General features: G+C 38.7%; 1 protein-coding gene across 1 annotated transcript in view; it reads right to left on the bottom strand.

Moving 5' to 3' along the window:
* Window positions 1-14478, bottom strand: part of lifr.L (LIF receptor subunit alpha L homeolog) — a 69630-nt gene that overhangs the window by 3461 nt on the left and 51691 nt on the right. The window contains exons 13-19 of the mRNA XM_018266325.2: window positions 12963-13191; window positions 9383-9553; window positions 8569-8670; window positions 6289-6456; window positions 5590-5760; window positions 2066-2159; window positions 543-621 (exon numbers count right to left, since the gene is read on the bottom strand). Of these exons, the coding sequence (XP_018121814.1) occupies window positions 543-621; window positions 2066-2159; window positions 5590-5760; window positions 6289-6456; window positions 8569-8670; window positions 9383-9553; window positions 12963-13191 (1014 nt within the window). The remainder of the gene's footprint in view (window positions 1-542; window positions 622-2065; window positions 2160-5589; window positions 5761-6288; window positions 6457-8568; window positions 8671-9382; window positions 9554-12962; window positions 13192-14478) is intronic.

Genomic DNA, 14478 nt, shown 5'->3' with positions numbered 1-14478 from the left:
GGATGCACCGAATCCAGGATTCGGTTCGGGATTCAGCCATTTACAGCAGTATTTGGACGAATCCTTCTGCCCGGTCGAACCAAATTTGAACCCTAATTTGCTCTTGCTTCTAACCATTTGGCCTATTTCATGGTCATTCTCTATTTCTTTATGGGGGAAACATGCTTAATAATTGAAGAATATAGTAAGTAAAAGACTAGGAGAATAAAGCGGTTGAGTGAGGAGAGGAGGAATAATAGTTTGGAAGGTGGGTCAGTGGTCTTAGGTTTTCTGGTGGACCCCTGACATCCCAGTCCAACACTGTCCCTAAGTCATTGTTTAACTAGTAATGTTGGATGCATGGATAGCTTTTGGGAAGTAGAGGACCTACAGCTGTAACTAAGGACACATTTTTGCAATCTCAAGGGCCAAGAGCCCATCTCTTCTCTGCCATGAAACTATCTATACACCAAGAAAAACTGATTGCAGTATCCAGAAACTGCTCCTTTCAATCCCCTGCTGCCATGTGGAACAGTAATAAGCAGCTTTGCTAGAAAGACTACCTCGTTGACATTCTTCTGGAACTGCAATGCCTTGCTGTTCTCTGGATTGGGAATATCTGGATAAAACGTTTCCTTGATCCTACAGGCAAAAAAAAAAAAAAGTTATCAGAAGAACAGCTGGGTTTTCCAAGAGAGTAATAGAAATGGTTAAAAAAGACATAGAGAATAATGTCTGCTTGATTCTAAAATGGAAAAAAAAAGTAGTGAGGAGGTCCATGATCATATGAAGGTATAAGGCCATGAACTGAATACTTTTATACAGGGCATGGTTCTCCAAAGAATCTTCTACTATCATTATTCTTTACAACTTAGGTACATTATGTTTTAATAATGCTTACATTCCAAACAGTCATGTCACTCAAATGATTGATCAAAAGAACCGATTGTAGCTGATGGCATCATTAAACATCAATTTAAGGGTAGACTTGTGGATTATACAGGGGTTTTAATATAAAACTTCCATGGCTTTATAGAGGACCAGGCCACATTCCAACGCCAACTTCTAGGGGCAAATTTATCAAGGGTCGAAGTGAAAATTCAAATTAAAAAAATTAGAATTTCGAGCTATTTTTTTGTGGAATAATCCAAATTCGATTCAAATTTGAAAAAAATGTGAATATTGAAATTTATCATGTATTGTCTCTTTAAAAATTTGACTTCGACCAGTCGCCATCTAAAACCTGCAGAATTGCTGTTTTAGCCTATGGGGGACCTCCTAGAACCTATCTGGAGTCAATTGGTGGACTTAGATAAAACTTTGAATCGAATTTGATCGAATATGATGTTACTTCGATTCGTATGATTCAAATTCGAACTAAAGCGGGTTATTCAATTGTGAAAAAAACTTATTTTTTAATAAATTTCGGTTGGTCTTTTGTTTTTCCGAATTTTTTTTTTTTTTATTCGAAATCCAACCCTTGATAAATCTGCCCCCTAATGTGTTTGGCAATACATGGAAGTAGTGGGTTCATTTAGTCTAGAAATATGTATCACGGTCTGAGTTTAGAGTATCCTTGCCTTCTGCTTTCATTCCGCTTATCTGAATTAAGAAGTTATTTTTTATATCCTTTTTAGCAGAGGGAATAAAATAACACAAAGATGGTATCAGTCCCCAAACCATGGTATTGTTAAAAGTGCTGTAATCATTGCTGCTGTGATGAAATGTTAGGTTTCTGTAAAGATCAATTAAAAATTTTTTTTTAGCTCTACCAAAACGTAATACAGTAAATGCAAAAACAATCATGAACAAAAAAGAATATAATAAAGAGCAGAAAAATACCCAAATTTCACCCCAGTCTGAGTGCATATATACAGTACAGAGACAACAAGGTTTGTGAGTTTTTTTCAAAAATTATAAACCAAAAAGTGGTTAAACATTTAAATTAGGACAATCCCTTGTCCTAATAAATTTATTTAAATTTTTAACCACTTTTTGGTTTATTATTTTTGAAAAAAACTCACAAAGCTTGTTGTTTCTGTTAATATCAGTTAACACTGAAGTCATGTCCCCTTCATACACTCACCATTCCCTCTTCTTGTAACATATAGTGCTTGCCACGATCCCAAGAACAACGGCCACCACAATGGGGATGAGGATGGCAAGTATGAGACCAAGAGCTAAGGAGGAAAAAAAGGTTTTGTATTAGCTTTCATTTTTCTTTGTAGGTAACCATAAATAGGTACATTAGGTAGAAATGTCGAATATGCCTGTGCGTGTCTTTGTGTTTACTAACACTCGGGCAAATAATTATCTTTAAAAGGGACAAAAAAAACCAAAAAATGTAATTATGTGTATCCAGGAGCAGTAAACATCTTGTATATGACTTAAAGGGGTTGTTCACCTTTAAATAAACTTTTCGGGGGTTATTTACTAAACTAAATTTCACAAATTTTTCACCATTTCGAGGGAAAAATGGGAGAAATTCGCCCATTACTACTTATTACTTTTAACAGCATTGTGATGTATTTGTTAGATAGTTTAAGGGGTTATTTACTAAACTCCCAATGCAAAAATCACGAAACATTTGTGATTTTTTCCCCCCCTAAAATCGGACTTTTAAAAAAATCACAACATTTTCGGAATTTATTAAACCTAGAGGATGGAAAAGTCAGAAATCAGAAAATCCAGCATCTCAGACCTGTCCAGGTTGCATATAAGTCAATGGGAGAAGTCTCAATGATTTTTTGATGTGCGCTGGGTTTTGGGCAATACCCCGTAGTTTTCAGACAAAAAAAAACCATAAGAAATTGGAGTTTTCGGGTGAAAAATACGAAAAAAATCTTGAAAATAGGTTTTTTTTCCCCACAAAGCAAATTTTCGGGAAAATGTAACAAATAATCGTAAGTAACTCGAGCACATTTGATCGGAATCCTTCTGCCCGGCCGAACCCAAATTTGCATATGTAAATTAGGGGTGGCGAGGGAAAATGTGTGACTTTTTGTCACAAAACAAGGAAGTAAAAAATGTTTCCCCTTCCCACCCTAATTTGCATATGCAAATTAGGATTCCGTTCGGTATTCGTGCGAATCTTTCAAGAAGGATTCGGGGGTTCGGCCGAATCCAAAATAGTGGATTTGGTGCATCCCTAATTATTTAACTTTTTATTCAGCAGCTCTCGATTTTGCAATTCAGCCATTTCGTTGCTAGGGTCCAAATTACTCTAGCAACCATGCATTGATTTGAATAAGAGACTGGAATATGAATAGGAGAGGGTCTGAATAGAAAGGAGTAATAAAAAGTATCAATAACAATACATTTGTAGCCTTAAGGAGTATTTGTTTTTTTAGATGGGGGTCAGTGATGAAAAATATCAGAAGGCAAATAATTCAAAAACTATAAAAAAAAAATTTAAAGTTGCTTACAATTAGCCGTTTTATAACATACTAAAAGTCAACTTAAAGGTAAACTACCAGTTTAACTACCAATTCTGTATTTCATTAAGAAAAATGAAAAGACTCAGCTCCAGATTAATATCTATAGTTATTATTAATATGAACACAAAAAAAAAGACTCTCTTTACAAAATATGTTTTGCCTTTTGTTATATTTATAACATGTGCTGTGAGTTGTGTCTTTAATGCAAGTGCATGCATGGTTGTTTGTATTTTCTCTGAGATCTTCCTTTTGTAGCAGGATGAATTTATTCTGTATTTCCACAAAAGTGTTCCTTGTGTACCATGGTTTTTTGGGCTCCTTTCCTGTTTATTTTGCCCAAGTTGATGACATTACTGAGCCCAAGAACTAACAATCTTACATTTAAGATAATTTCTTATTACAACTGGTGGAGACAATCGGACTATAGTTGTTTCTCTCAGTTGCAGGAAAAGTAACCGCTGTCTGGATTAACGGCACACAAGGTGCTTCGCTTACTGATTCTATTCAGTTTAAATCAGACAAAATGCCCCTGTCCACACTCTAGATTTTTTGTATGACATAATTTTTACAAAATTACACCCAACCATGTAGTATAGCAAATGATGGTCTCATGATGACATGTAAAATGCTGCACAACACTGTTCTAGAACATTCTGAGTGGATCTGCATGAGCTGCGACTGGCGCTTATATACTGAAGCATGTTAAGGCGCAGATTTATTAAAGGGGAAGTAAAGTCTAAAATAGAATAAGGCTAGAAATGCTGTATTCTGTATACTAAACATGAACTTACTGCACCACAAGCCTAATCAAACAAATGATTTATGCTTTCAAATTTCACCATCTTGTAACTCTGTCATACATCTTTGCATGACCAAGACTGTGCACATGCTCAGTGTGGTCTGGGCTGCTTAGGGATCGTCATAAATGATCAAAACAGCACAAGTCAAATAATATCTGCCAAAAGCCAATACAGCAAGACTGATTAATAATCAGAATATACAGACTGTACTGGGTCCTGTGTTGTCATGTAATCTAATGTGGATTTTATAGTTTTTATATTGTATAATACAAACTTTCTCTCTGCAGAACCAGTGGCTGCAGCAAAATAATCCTCCAAATAGGATCCCAGTTTATCTGTTTAAATCTGGCTCCATGATCTTTGCCCCTGCAGCTGGAGTTGGAAACTTTAAAGGCGATGTAAAGGCAAAAATAAAATCCAATACAAATCTCTACACAGTCGCCGACTGCTCTACAGGGAAACAAACAAAGCTGCTTGAGTTCTGCATGGCTGGGAGGTAAGGCGGGGGCTCCCCCTGCTGTTCATAAATATGATTGTTTCCCTGCAGAGCAGTTAGGGACCGTCTGACAATTCCTATCCACAGCAGTAAATGAAGGGAGAATTTCACTGCATACAGTCAGGTTTCTTATAAAAACGGTACACTTTTTTTTAATTAAAGTATATTGGAGATAGGTTTCTTTTTCATTAAAGAAAGTTAAAATGGCATTTTATTTTTTTTGCCTTTACACGCCCTTAAATGGTCGAATAGTAATTTTGAATTCGAATTTTCAGATTTTTTTGGTGCCAAAATTCATACATTCAAATTTTAATCCCCCTATTCTAATGTAAATTTGAATTTGAAAATGTATCACACCTCAACTATGGAAACAGTCCTAATTCAAGTATTTGCCACCTAAAACCTGCAGAGATCATTTACAATGACAAAGGTCCATTGACCCATTTGGAGATGTTGATAGCCTTCTGACATTCGAGTTTTTTTTTCCAGAGAAACATTCGAATACGATTTGAATTTTAGGGTCGGAACTATTAGATCGAATATTGGACATTCAATTGTTTTCTTAAATAAATTCCCAGTTGGATTGTATATGGAGTATATTCAAATTAAAAGAAAATTCACATGAATTCGAATTTTGACCTTGGGCCTCTAAATGTTTAGTCACTGCGCTTTCCCCTGGCCAGGGGCAAGATAGAGAATGTGCATCAAGAGCAGATACACTAAAACTCTACTGATTCTAAATACATCTGTTGATCAAGTGAATGGTGACACCATGAAAAACTATTTTGGTTTCCTCTAGAAAGGATATGCTACACCACCTAATAATGGAGATCTGTTCATAAAACTACAAATGGCAAATGCTGTTTTGTATACTTACCATTGTCATTGGTAACTACATTGGAAGATTTAATGGGTCCATTTCCACCTCCGGTGTAAGCCAGCAGCCCCAATCGATAACTTGTCCCACTTTGTAGGTCTTTAATCTTCAGCATGCCCACTGCTGGGTTAGTGATGTTAAACTTTTTATTTTTTGTATCTGTGTGATCAGCTTTAAAGGGAAAAGGGAAGAAAAACTGTAAATAATATGTAACAAACTAGTAATACTACACTACTACTACTACTACTACTACTACTGTACGACTTCAGCAGCTATCCAGCAATCCTGTTGCAAGGGTCCAAATTACCCTAGCAACCATACACTGATTCGAATCAGAGACTGGAATATGAATAGGAGAGTCCTAAATAGAAAGATGAGTAATAAAAAGTAGCAATAACAATACATTTGTAGCTGTACACAGTATTTGTTTTTAGATGGGGTCAGTGACCCCCATTTGAAAGCTGAAGAGTCAGACATAAAAGGCAAATCATTCAAAAACTATAAAGAAAAAAATGAAGGCTAATTGAAAAGTTGCTTAGAATTAGCCATTCTATAACATACTAAAAGTTAACGTAAAGTTGAACCACCCCTTTAACGTTGTTCCATGTTTTGACTTGAATATGATCAAGTGTAGGACAAAAAGCATTCCATCTCAGTACTGTTACTGATAAAAGCGTACGTGATAGTAACCAGACTTACCAAAATCCATGAAGCTGGAATCAGATGTGGCATTTTCCTGCTTCACAATATACACAACGTAGCCGTGCAGAAACCCTCGCAGATCCTCCTCTGGGATCCCCTCCCATTTCACATAGACAGAGTCTGAAGTGGTCTCCACTACAGTATAATTCGGCGCTACTCTTGGTGCTGTAATAAAGGAGATGAGCATAAAAGTGACTGAAAGAAAACACACACAGTCACTGGACAAGGTATATTTTTATTAACATGAGGTAAAACCAAGGCCGGCACTAACCTCTTCAGTATGGTGCATAAAACATCTAAATAATCTCTGATTAGTGCTATGGAATAGGGTACAGGTATGGATCCTTTATTCAGAAGCCCATTATCCAGAAAGCTCTGAATTACATAAAAGCCATCTCCCATAGAGGTTTTTATAATCAAATAATTAAAAATTTTAAAACATAATTCCTTTTTCTCTGTAATAATAAAACAGTAGCTTGTACTTGATCTTAACTAAGATATAATTAATCCTTATTTGAAGCAACATTATTTAATGTTTATATGATTTTCTAGTAGACTTAAAGGGGACCCGTCACCCAAAAAAAATTATTAAAATCCTATTTTATCACATTAGTCAAGCAAAATGAACTATAATTACACTGTTTAAATGATTTGAATCTTGTTTCCTTCAGTCTTGGAATTCAAAATGATAGCAAGCAGGCAGCAGCCATTTTGTGGACACTGTTTTTAAGGAAAGCCATGCATCATCTCAGAATCTTGTTTGTGCACCAGAATGGTGGACCCGATGTCCATCCCCATGTCCTGGTTACACAATTAAATGGTAAAGAGAACGGGGGAATGTGTGGAGAGCAGTGACATCTAGGAAGTGCTGAATGGAAAGTGAAAGTAATTGTCTGCCCCGCCTCTATGCCCGTGGCATAGAGGAGGGGCAGACAATATTTGATTGACAGCTGAGATTTTTAAATGAGCTTACAGCAGTTATGAATGCTTTAATAAAAAATAGAAATTGGATTTCATGTTTAATTTGAAAAGGACTTTTATTATACAGATTTTTGTGTCTGGGTGACAGGTCCACTTTAAGGGTCAGGGCACACGCTCAGATTCGGGGAGATTAGTCTCCCGGTGACAAATCTCCTCTTCTTTGGGGCGACTAATCTCCTCTTCTTTGGGGCGACTAATCTCCCACGAACTGCCTCCGGTATGGCACTCGAAGCGCTTTGTTTTCAGAAGTCGCTCGAAGTTGCCTCACGAGGAAACTTCGGGCGACTTCGGAAAACAAAGTGATCCGAGTGCCTTCCCGCCGACGATTTACATTCTAGCCGGCAGGAAGGCAGTTCGGGGAGATTAGTCGCCCTGAAGAAGAGGAGATTTGTCACCGGGAGACTAATCGCCCAAAATCTGAGCGTGTGCCCTGACCCCAAAGGGGTTGTTCACCTACCAAACACTTTTTTTCAGTTCAATTGTTTCCCAAAAATAAAGACTTTTTTCAATTACTTTCCATTTTTTACAGTTTTCTCAAAATCTAAGTTTAAAGTTGAATGTCCCTGTCTCTGGTGTTTCAGTCTGGCAGCTCAGTAATTCAGGTGCAGATTCTGAACTGTTACAATTTTACAACATTTAGTTGATCCATTTCTCTGGAGCTTCTCTAGTATCAGCAACTATTGTTTCAAATCTAACAGCTGCCTGTAATGAAACTCAGGGATTCTGCTCAGCAGGGACAAAGATAAGAAAAGTATCAGCTACTGTAAATGTATCAATTTAGAACAGTTTACAGGGTCAGCGACCCCCACCTCCCAGAGCTGCTTTATAAGGTGAAAAATGAAACTTTACACTTCAATATTAGAAAAACAGTCACACATCGAAAATGGAAAGTGTTTGGAAAAAGCCTTTTTTTCTGGTGACCTATCTGAAAGTAACTGAACTGAAAAAAGTATTGGAAGATGAACAACCCCTTTAAGGTATGAAGATCCAAATTACGGAAAGATTAATTATCTGGAAAACCCCAGACTCGAGCATTCAGGATAACAGTGACTGCCATTTAAAGTGCTATGGTTCATCTCTGTGCCTTGTATGAGATTCTGTGTTCACACACAAACCAAAACCACACACATGCTAGGTTACATCAGCCAATGAATGGCCAGAACACTTCCTGTTCCAGTGAGATCACAGTGAGGTTAGATGATCTCTGAGGGAGCACACACACAATATCACAAAATGGTGGCAAGCCAATAAGGAGGGCTTTTGTCTGGAGGAATCTGTACATCTGAAGGAACTTACTTAGCTCTTCTGTGTAGCCAGTGACTCTTTTTATTAGTCGGTGCTGATGGTCATTGCAGGCAAATACGGTTATGTCATGCCTCACGCCAACAGGGAACTGATCTGTGAATAAAATCATAACAGGCCATTAATACAACACCACCAATCATTTTTTTTTAATTTAAAGGGGATAAAAATTTAGTTTAGGGATTCTATTAGAATTACTTTTACGGATGCACCGAATCCAGGATTCAGTTCGGGATTCGGCCAGAATTCTGCCTTTTTCAGCAGGATTTGGCTGAATCCTTCTGCCTGGCTGAACCGAATCCTAATCCTAAGGGGCGGGGAGGGAAACTGCGTGACTTTTTGTCATAAAACAAGGTAGTAAAAAATGTTTCCCCCTTCCCACCCCTAATTTGCATATGCAAATTAGGACACGGATTCGGTTCGGTATTCGGCCGAATCTTTTGCAAAGGATTCGGGTGTTCGGCTGAATTCAAAGTAGTGGATTTGATGCATCCCTAATTCCCTAATTTATTTTTTTACCTATGCACCATAAGAAAATTATTATACATGGCACATAAGTGTGATGACATTAAGGTGCCATGTATAAACTTTTCTAATTATTCAAATTTTCTAATTAGGCCCTGCTCCCCAGCCACATTCACTTCCTTTCTGCACAGGGCCAGCAGACCTGCTACAGCTCATCCTAACTAGCCCTTAGCATATTTTTATGGTAGAAGTTATACTAAAATACACATTTCATTTATTTACAAAGATATCCGTTCATGCAAAAGTCTAGCTAAACAACACTCCCCCTCCCATTACTCTGTACCTGATCTAATGAAACAGCCATTGGCATTTAAGCGTTTCCACCTCAGCGCAGAGATGTTAGAAGGAGACGATGGCTTCCACTGCACCACATAACCGCAAGAGGCATTCGCATCAAGCTGCCAGGTGATGTTAATTCCTTCTGCGTTTCCAACACCGAGTTCAGTAACGACATCTACATGAGAAATGAAGGGACATTTAGGGGGTTGTTTACTAAAACTCTAATTTTTCTCATAATTTCAATAAACCAAATTGACCAAACTCCCATCCATGATTTTACCTTATTTATTAAAAAACAAAACTCGAAATATTCGGTTCAGGAAAAGTCTCGATAATACTGAGTGAAAACTCAAATTATACAATTTCGGATTTTTGTATGAATCCCAGGGCAGACTACGATATAGTCAAATTGGAAAAAGGACTTCTACAGGACCTCGGCAGGTTTGAGATGGAGTATTTTTTGGATTCGGACAGCTTCGGGGGATTATAAATGTCGAAAAAATTAGAATTTTTTTCTCAACAAATTTGCATTTTGAGCTTTAATAAATAGCCCTCTTACAAAAAAAAAATAATAAATTAAATTGTAGCCTTGTTCTTGCTTAAAGGTACCTTTCATTTACAACTGGATTACTCATTTAAAGGGGGCCTACTACCACCCTAAGAAATAACTCCAAACCCTATTTTTAGTCAAGCAAAATACATTTCACTTATACAGTGGATTATTTAAATCTTGTTTCTGTTAGTCTTGAAATTCACAATCACAGCATGCAGGCTGGCTCTATTTTGTGGAAACAGTTATTAAAGGAGTTGTTCACCATTGCGTTAACTCTCCGTCTAATGTAGGGAGTGACATTCTGAGACAATTTGCAATAGTTTTTATTTTTTAGTATTTGTGGTTTTTCAGTTAACTTTTTAGTCAGCAGCTCTACAGTTTCCAATTTCAGCATCCTGGTTGCTAGGGTCCAAATTACCCTAGTAACCATGCACTGATTTGAATAAGAGATTGGAATATAATAGGGGAGGGCTTGAATAGAAAGCGGAGTAACAAAAATGAGCAACAACAATAAATGTGTAGCTTTACAGAGTATTTGTTTTTTAGATGGGGTCAGTGAGACCCCCATCTGAAAGCTGGAAAGAGTCAGAATAAGAAGGCAAGTACTTTAAAACCTAAAATAAATAAATAATGAAGAATAATTGAAATGTTGTTTGAATTGACCATTCTATATTGTATCATGCTCCAGAATGGGGCATGTGATGCCCATGCTCTAGCTTTACAATTAGATTGTGAGGAGGAAGAGGAAATTTTGGGAGAACAGTGATATCTAGGAAGTACAAAATGGAAAGTGAATGTAATTGCCTGCCCCACTTCTATTCCTAAGGCATAAAGGGGGCAGGCAATATATGATAGACAGCTCCTATTTTTAATGACTTTATAACAGGTATGGATGTTTTAATTAAAATAAATACATTTTTATGTTTAATTTGAAAAGGGCTTTTATTATAGAGTTTTTCATGTCTGTGTGACAGGTCCCCTTTAAAGGGCAGCTATCATTCCTGATATGCTTCCACCAACAGAGCTGATACAGCTTGATCTCTGGGTGGCAGAACTACTACTGACATGGGCACTACCAGCTGCATGGTAAGCACAAGAATATTCAAGGCCAGTGCATGCCCATAACAAACAAGCATCCCATAGGCACTCTGGAGACTTGAACATGCACTGGCAGCAAACTAACACACACATTCTAATGGCTATGCTCACAGGGCCATATTGGCTAGAAATGGTTTAAAGGAGAAGGAAAGGCTAAAACTAAGTAAGCTTTATCAGAAAGGTCTATATAAATACACCAGTAAACCCTCAAAGTAATGCTGCTCTGAGTTCTCTGTCAAAAGAAACACTGCATTTCTTTCCTTCTATTGTGTACACATGGGCTTCTGTATGTGACTTCCTGTTTTCTGCTTAAACTTCCTTGCCCTGGGCGTGAGCATGCTCAGTTTGCTCCTCTCTCCTTCTCTCCTCTCTGCTGTAATCTGAGCCCAGAGCTATGAGTGAGCAGGGAGAGACTCAGGCAGGAAGTGATGTCACACCAAGCTAATATGGCAGCCGCTTTCCTAAACAAACAGAGAGCTTCTAAAGATGTTTACTCAGGTATGGTAAAGAATTCTGCAGAATAAATATAGTGTTATAGCATGCACTATTGTGGCTAAACTATTGGCAATAAACTGCTTCGGTAGCTTTCCTTCTCCTTTAAGGATAATGCCTAGCAGGTCATGCCTTTGTCACAGTATATATTTATCTCCCCACCCGTAGAGAAGGCTGCATCATTTGTGTGGCCTTGTTTTGCTTACTTCTAGGAGAAAGTGAGAACTAAACCTATGGCTATAAATGCTATATTTTGTATACTGAACTTACTGCACTTCCGCATTTCTAAGACAGTATTGATCCAGGCCTGCAAAATTGTGCCCAGGAAACCCTATCTGAGTTAGGAGTGTCAGCGGCACTGCACATGCTCAGTGGGCTCTGGGCAGCTGTTGAGAAGCTAAGCTTAGGAGTTGTTGCAAATCACCAAGTAGAAATCAAGTTTGTCTGTGATAGAAGCTGATGCTACAGTGCAGATTATGGGGCAAATTTACTAAAATGCGAAGTTGCGCCAGGCGCAACTTCGCCGCACTTCGCCAGGTGTAGTTTCGCCAGCGCTTCGCAAATTCACTAAAATCCGAAGTTGCGCACAGGGGTAGCGTAAGGTTGCAGAGTTGCGCTAGCGTTGTTTCGCTATATAAAGCGAAGTTGCGCTAGCGAAGGCTAATTTGCATACGGCGCGAAATTCAAATTTCAATGGAGGAACACGTATCTGCACTACAAATGCCTAGAAAACCTTCAAATCTGCAAATAAAAATTTTATTTTGCCCTACACATGTGCCCACTGTCTAGGTAAGTTGCCATGAGTCAGGAAATGTAAGGGGGAGGAAGGGGAGCCACAAAAAATTTTCGATCTTTTTCAGCCTATCAGCCATCATGTAGAAAACACGCCAGCGTTTTTTGGGACTTAGAAAAAATTTTGACTTTTTTTTTAAACAATCCCTATCTACTCTATTGCGCTTCGCCAGGTCTGAGGTGGCGAAGGAAGTCTAGTGTAAAAGGTAGCGTTCACTACACTGCGCAAGTTAGTGAATTTGCGTAGTTTCGTCGCTAGCGAAGATTCGCCTGGCGTAAGGTTGCGAAGTAACACTAGCGAAACTACGCCAGCGTTCGTTAGTGAATTTGCGCAGTAGCGAAAATGCCAAACGCTAGCGAATTAACGCTAGCGTTCGGCGCTTCGCGCCTTAGTGAATTTGCCCCTATATGAGAATGTGAATTAGCACACATGCACGAGTGGTTATAGCATACATCTATGTTCTGATAGAGTTAAATATATTGCAGATAAACTGTAGGACAGAGTGTGCTGGAAACTCGCCATTCTCCCGGCAGAGAGTCAGCACTTATAATTTCCAAGAGGGAGGGTCTGCCATTGTTCTAGCACAAACACAGCGCTGAACTTTACCTGCCCTACATAAACAGATTATCTCTGAGTGCATGAATGTACCATTTGTCAGTTGCACGGTTGTTATCCTTGAAGGTGGAGATAATCCTGCAGAGTTGATGGCCACTACGGTAATTTCATAATCCCCGTTATCGCTGCTGTTAAGATTGATCTGTGTCCTGTTGAGAGGCGCTGGCAATACAATATTTTGAGGTTCCATGCGGCTGCCGAGTGGACTCCAAGACACGTTATAGGAATATATCTTTCCGTTGGCCTCAGTGATTGGTAAAGGCTTTAAGTAAAATGTAAATATACAATTACAAGACATATGTGCTGATGAAGAATGATTACTTTTATTGCAGTAATGATAAGGAATGGACACTTGTGGGTGCTCTACTGCTGCCTAAGGGCTAGTCCACACGGGGAGATAGCCCTGCGTTTGCGGTCGCGGCGACAAAGCGCCGCGCCAGTCGCCGCGACCGGCGCAGGCGACAGTTTTGTATGGGCGCCTATGTAAAAACGCCTGTGCTAACCACACGAGGCGATGCGCTTTTCAACAGTCGCCTGAAAAAGCCTGGCGAGGCATTTTCAGGCGACTGTTGAAAAGCGCATCGCCTCGTGTGGTTAGCACAGGCGTTTTTACATAGGCGCCCATACAAAACTGTCGCCTGCGCCGGTCGCGGCGACTGGCGCGGCGCTTTGTCGCCGCGACCGCAAACGCAAGGCTATCTCCCCGTGTGGAATAGCCCTTAAGGTGGCCATAGACGCAAAGATCCGCTCGTTTGGTGACATTGCCAAACGAGCGGATCTTTCCCCGATATGCTATTAACGAGCATGGCTATATCAGGGGTAATCTGAACGTTCGGCCATATGGCCGAACAATCCGATTACGATGCTCAATGGGCTCCGGTGGGATCGGTCGGGTCAAAATCAAACCTGTCCGATCGACCAAACGACCGATCTCCGCCGGATGAAAGATGTCGGCACTCTCCACACACGATCCGAAAATCATACAAATCCTCGATTCGAACGATAGGATCTGTGCGTCTATGGCCAGCTTTATACATATGGAACACATTATTAGGCATCAAAAAATGTGGTGGATCAGATACCATAGAAGTGTGTGTAAAAAAGGCCCTAAACAACATTGGAAGGATGCAGTTCCTCCCACAATGTTAGAACTCACCAATTTTTTAATAATTTACAGAGAAACTGGAATACTTTGATGCTAGAAATAAATCTCTACTATATAAACATAATAAGAAATGGGCTCCATGGAAGCTTATACTCAAAAATAAATAAGAGTAACTCCAATTAAGGGACCACTGGAAAAAACTGTGATATATTTATATAACTTGATTTAGTTGTATTTTACATGCCATTTTCTGTTTTCCTTTTCTTTCTTTCTTTCTTTCTTTCTTTCTTTCTTTCTTTCTTTCTTTCTTTCTTTCTTTCTTTCTGTATGTTAATTATTCTTTATTGTTTCTTCATGGCCGTTATGGGTCAATTGTATACTTAACATTGTTGAATCGGCTCACTAACAAGTATGTTTTATTGTATTATGTGAACCTATTCATAT

Source organism: Xenopus laevis, chromosome 1L (genome assembly GCF_017654675.1).
Source record: "Xenopus laevis strain J_2021 chromosome 1L, Xenopus_laevis_v10.1, whole genome shotgun sequence".
Classification (NCBI taxonomy): Eukaryota; Metazoa; Chordata; class Amphibia; order Anura; family Pipidae; genus Xenopus; species Xenopus laevis.
This window is presented reverse-complemented; position numbering and strand designations above follow the sequence as displayed.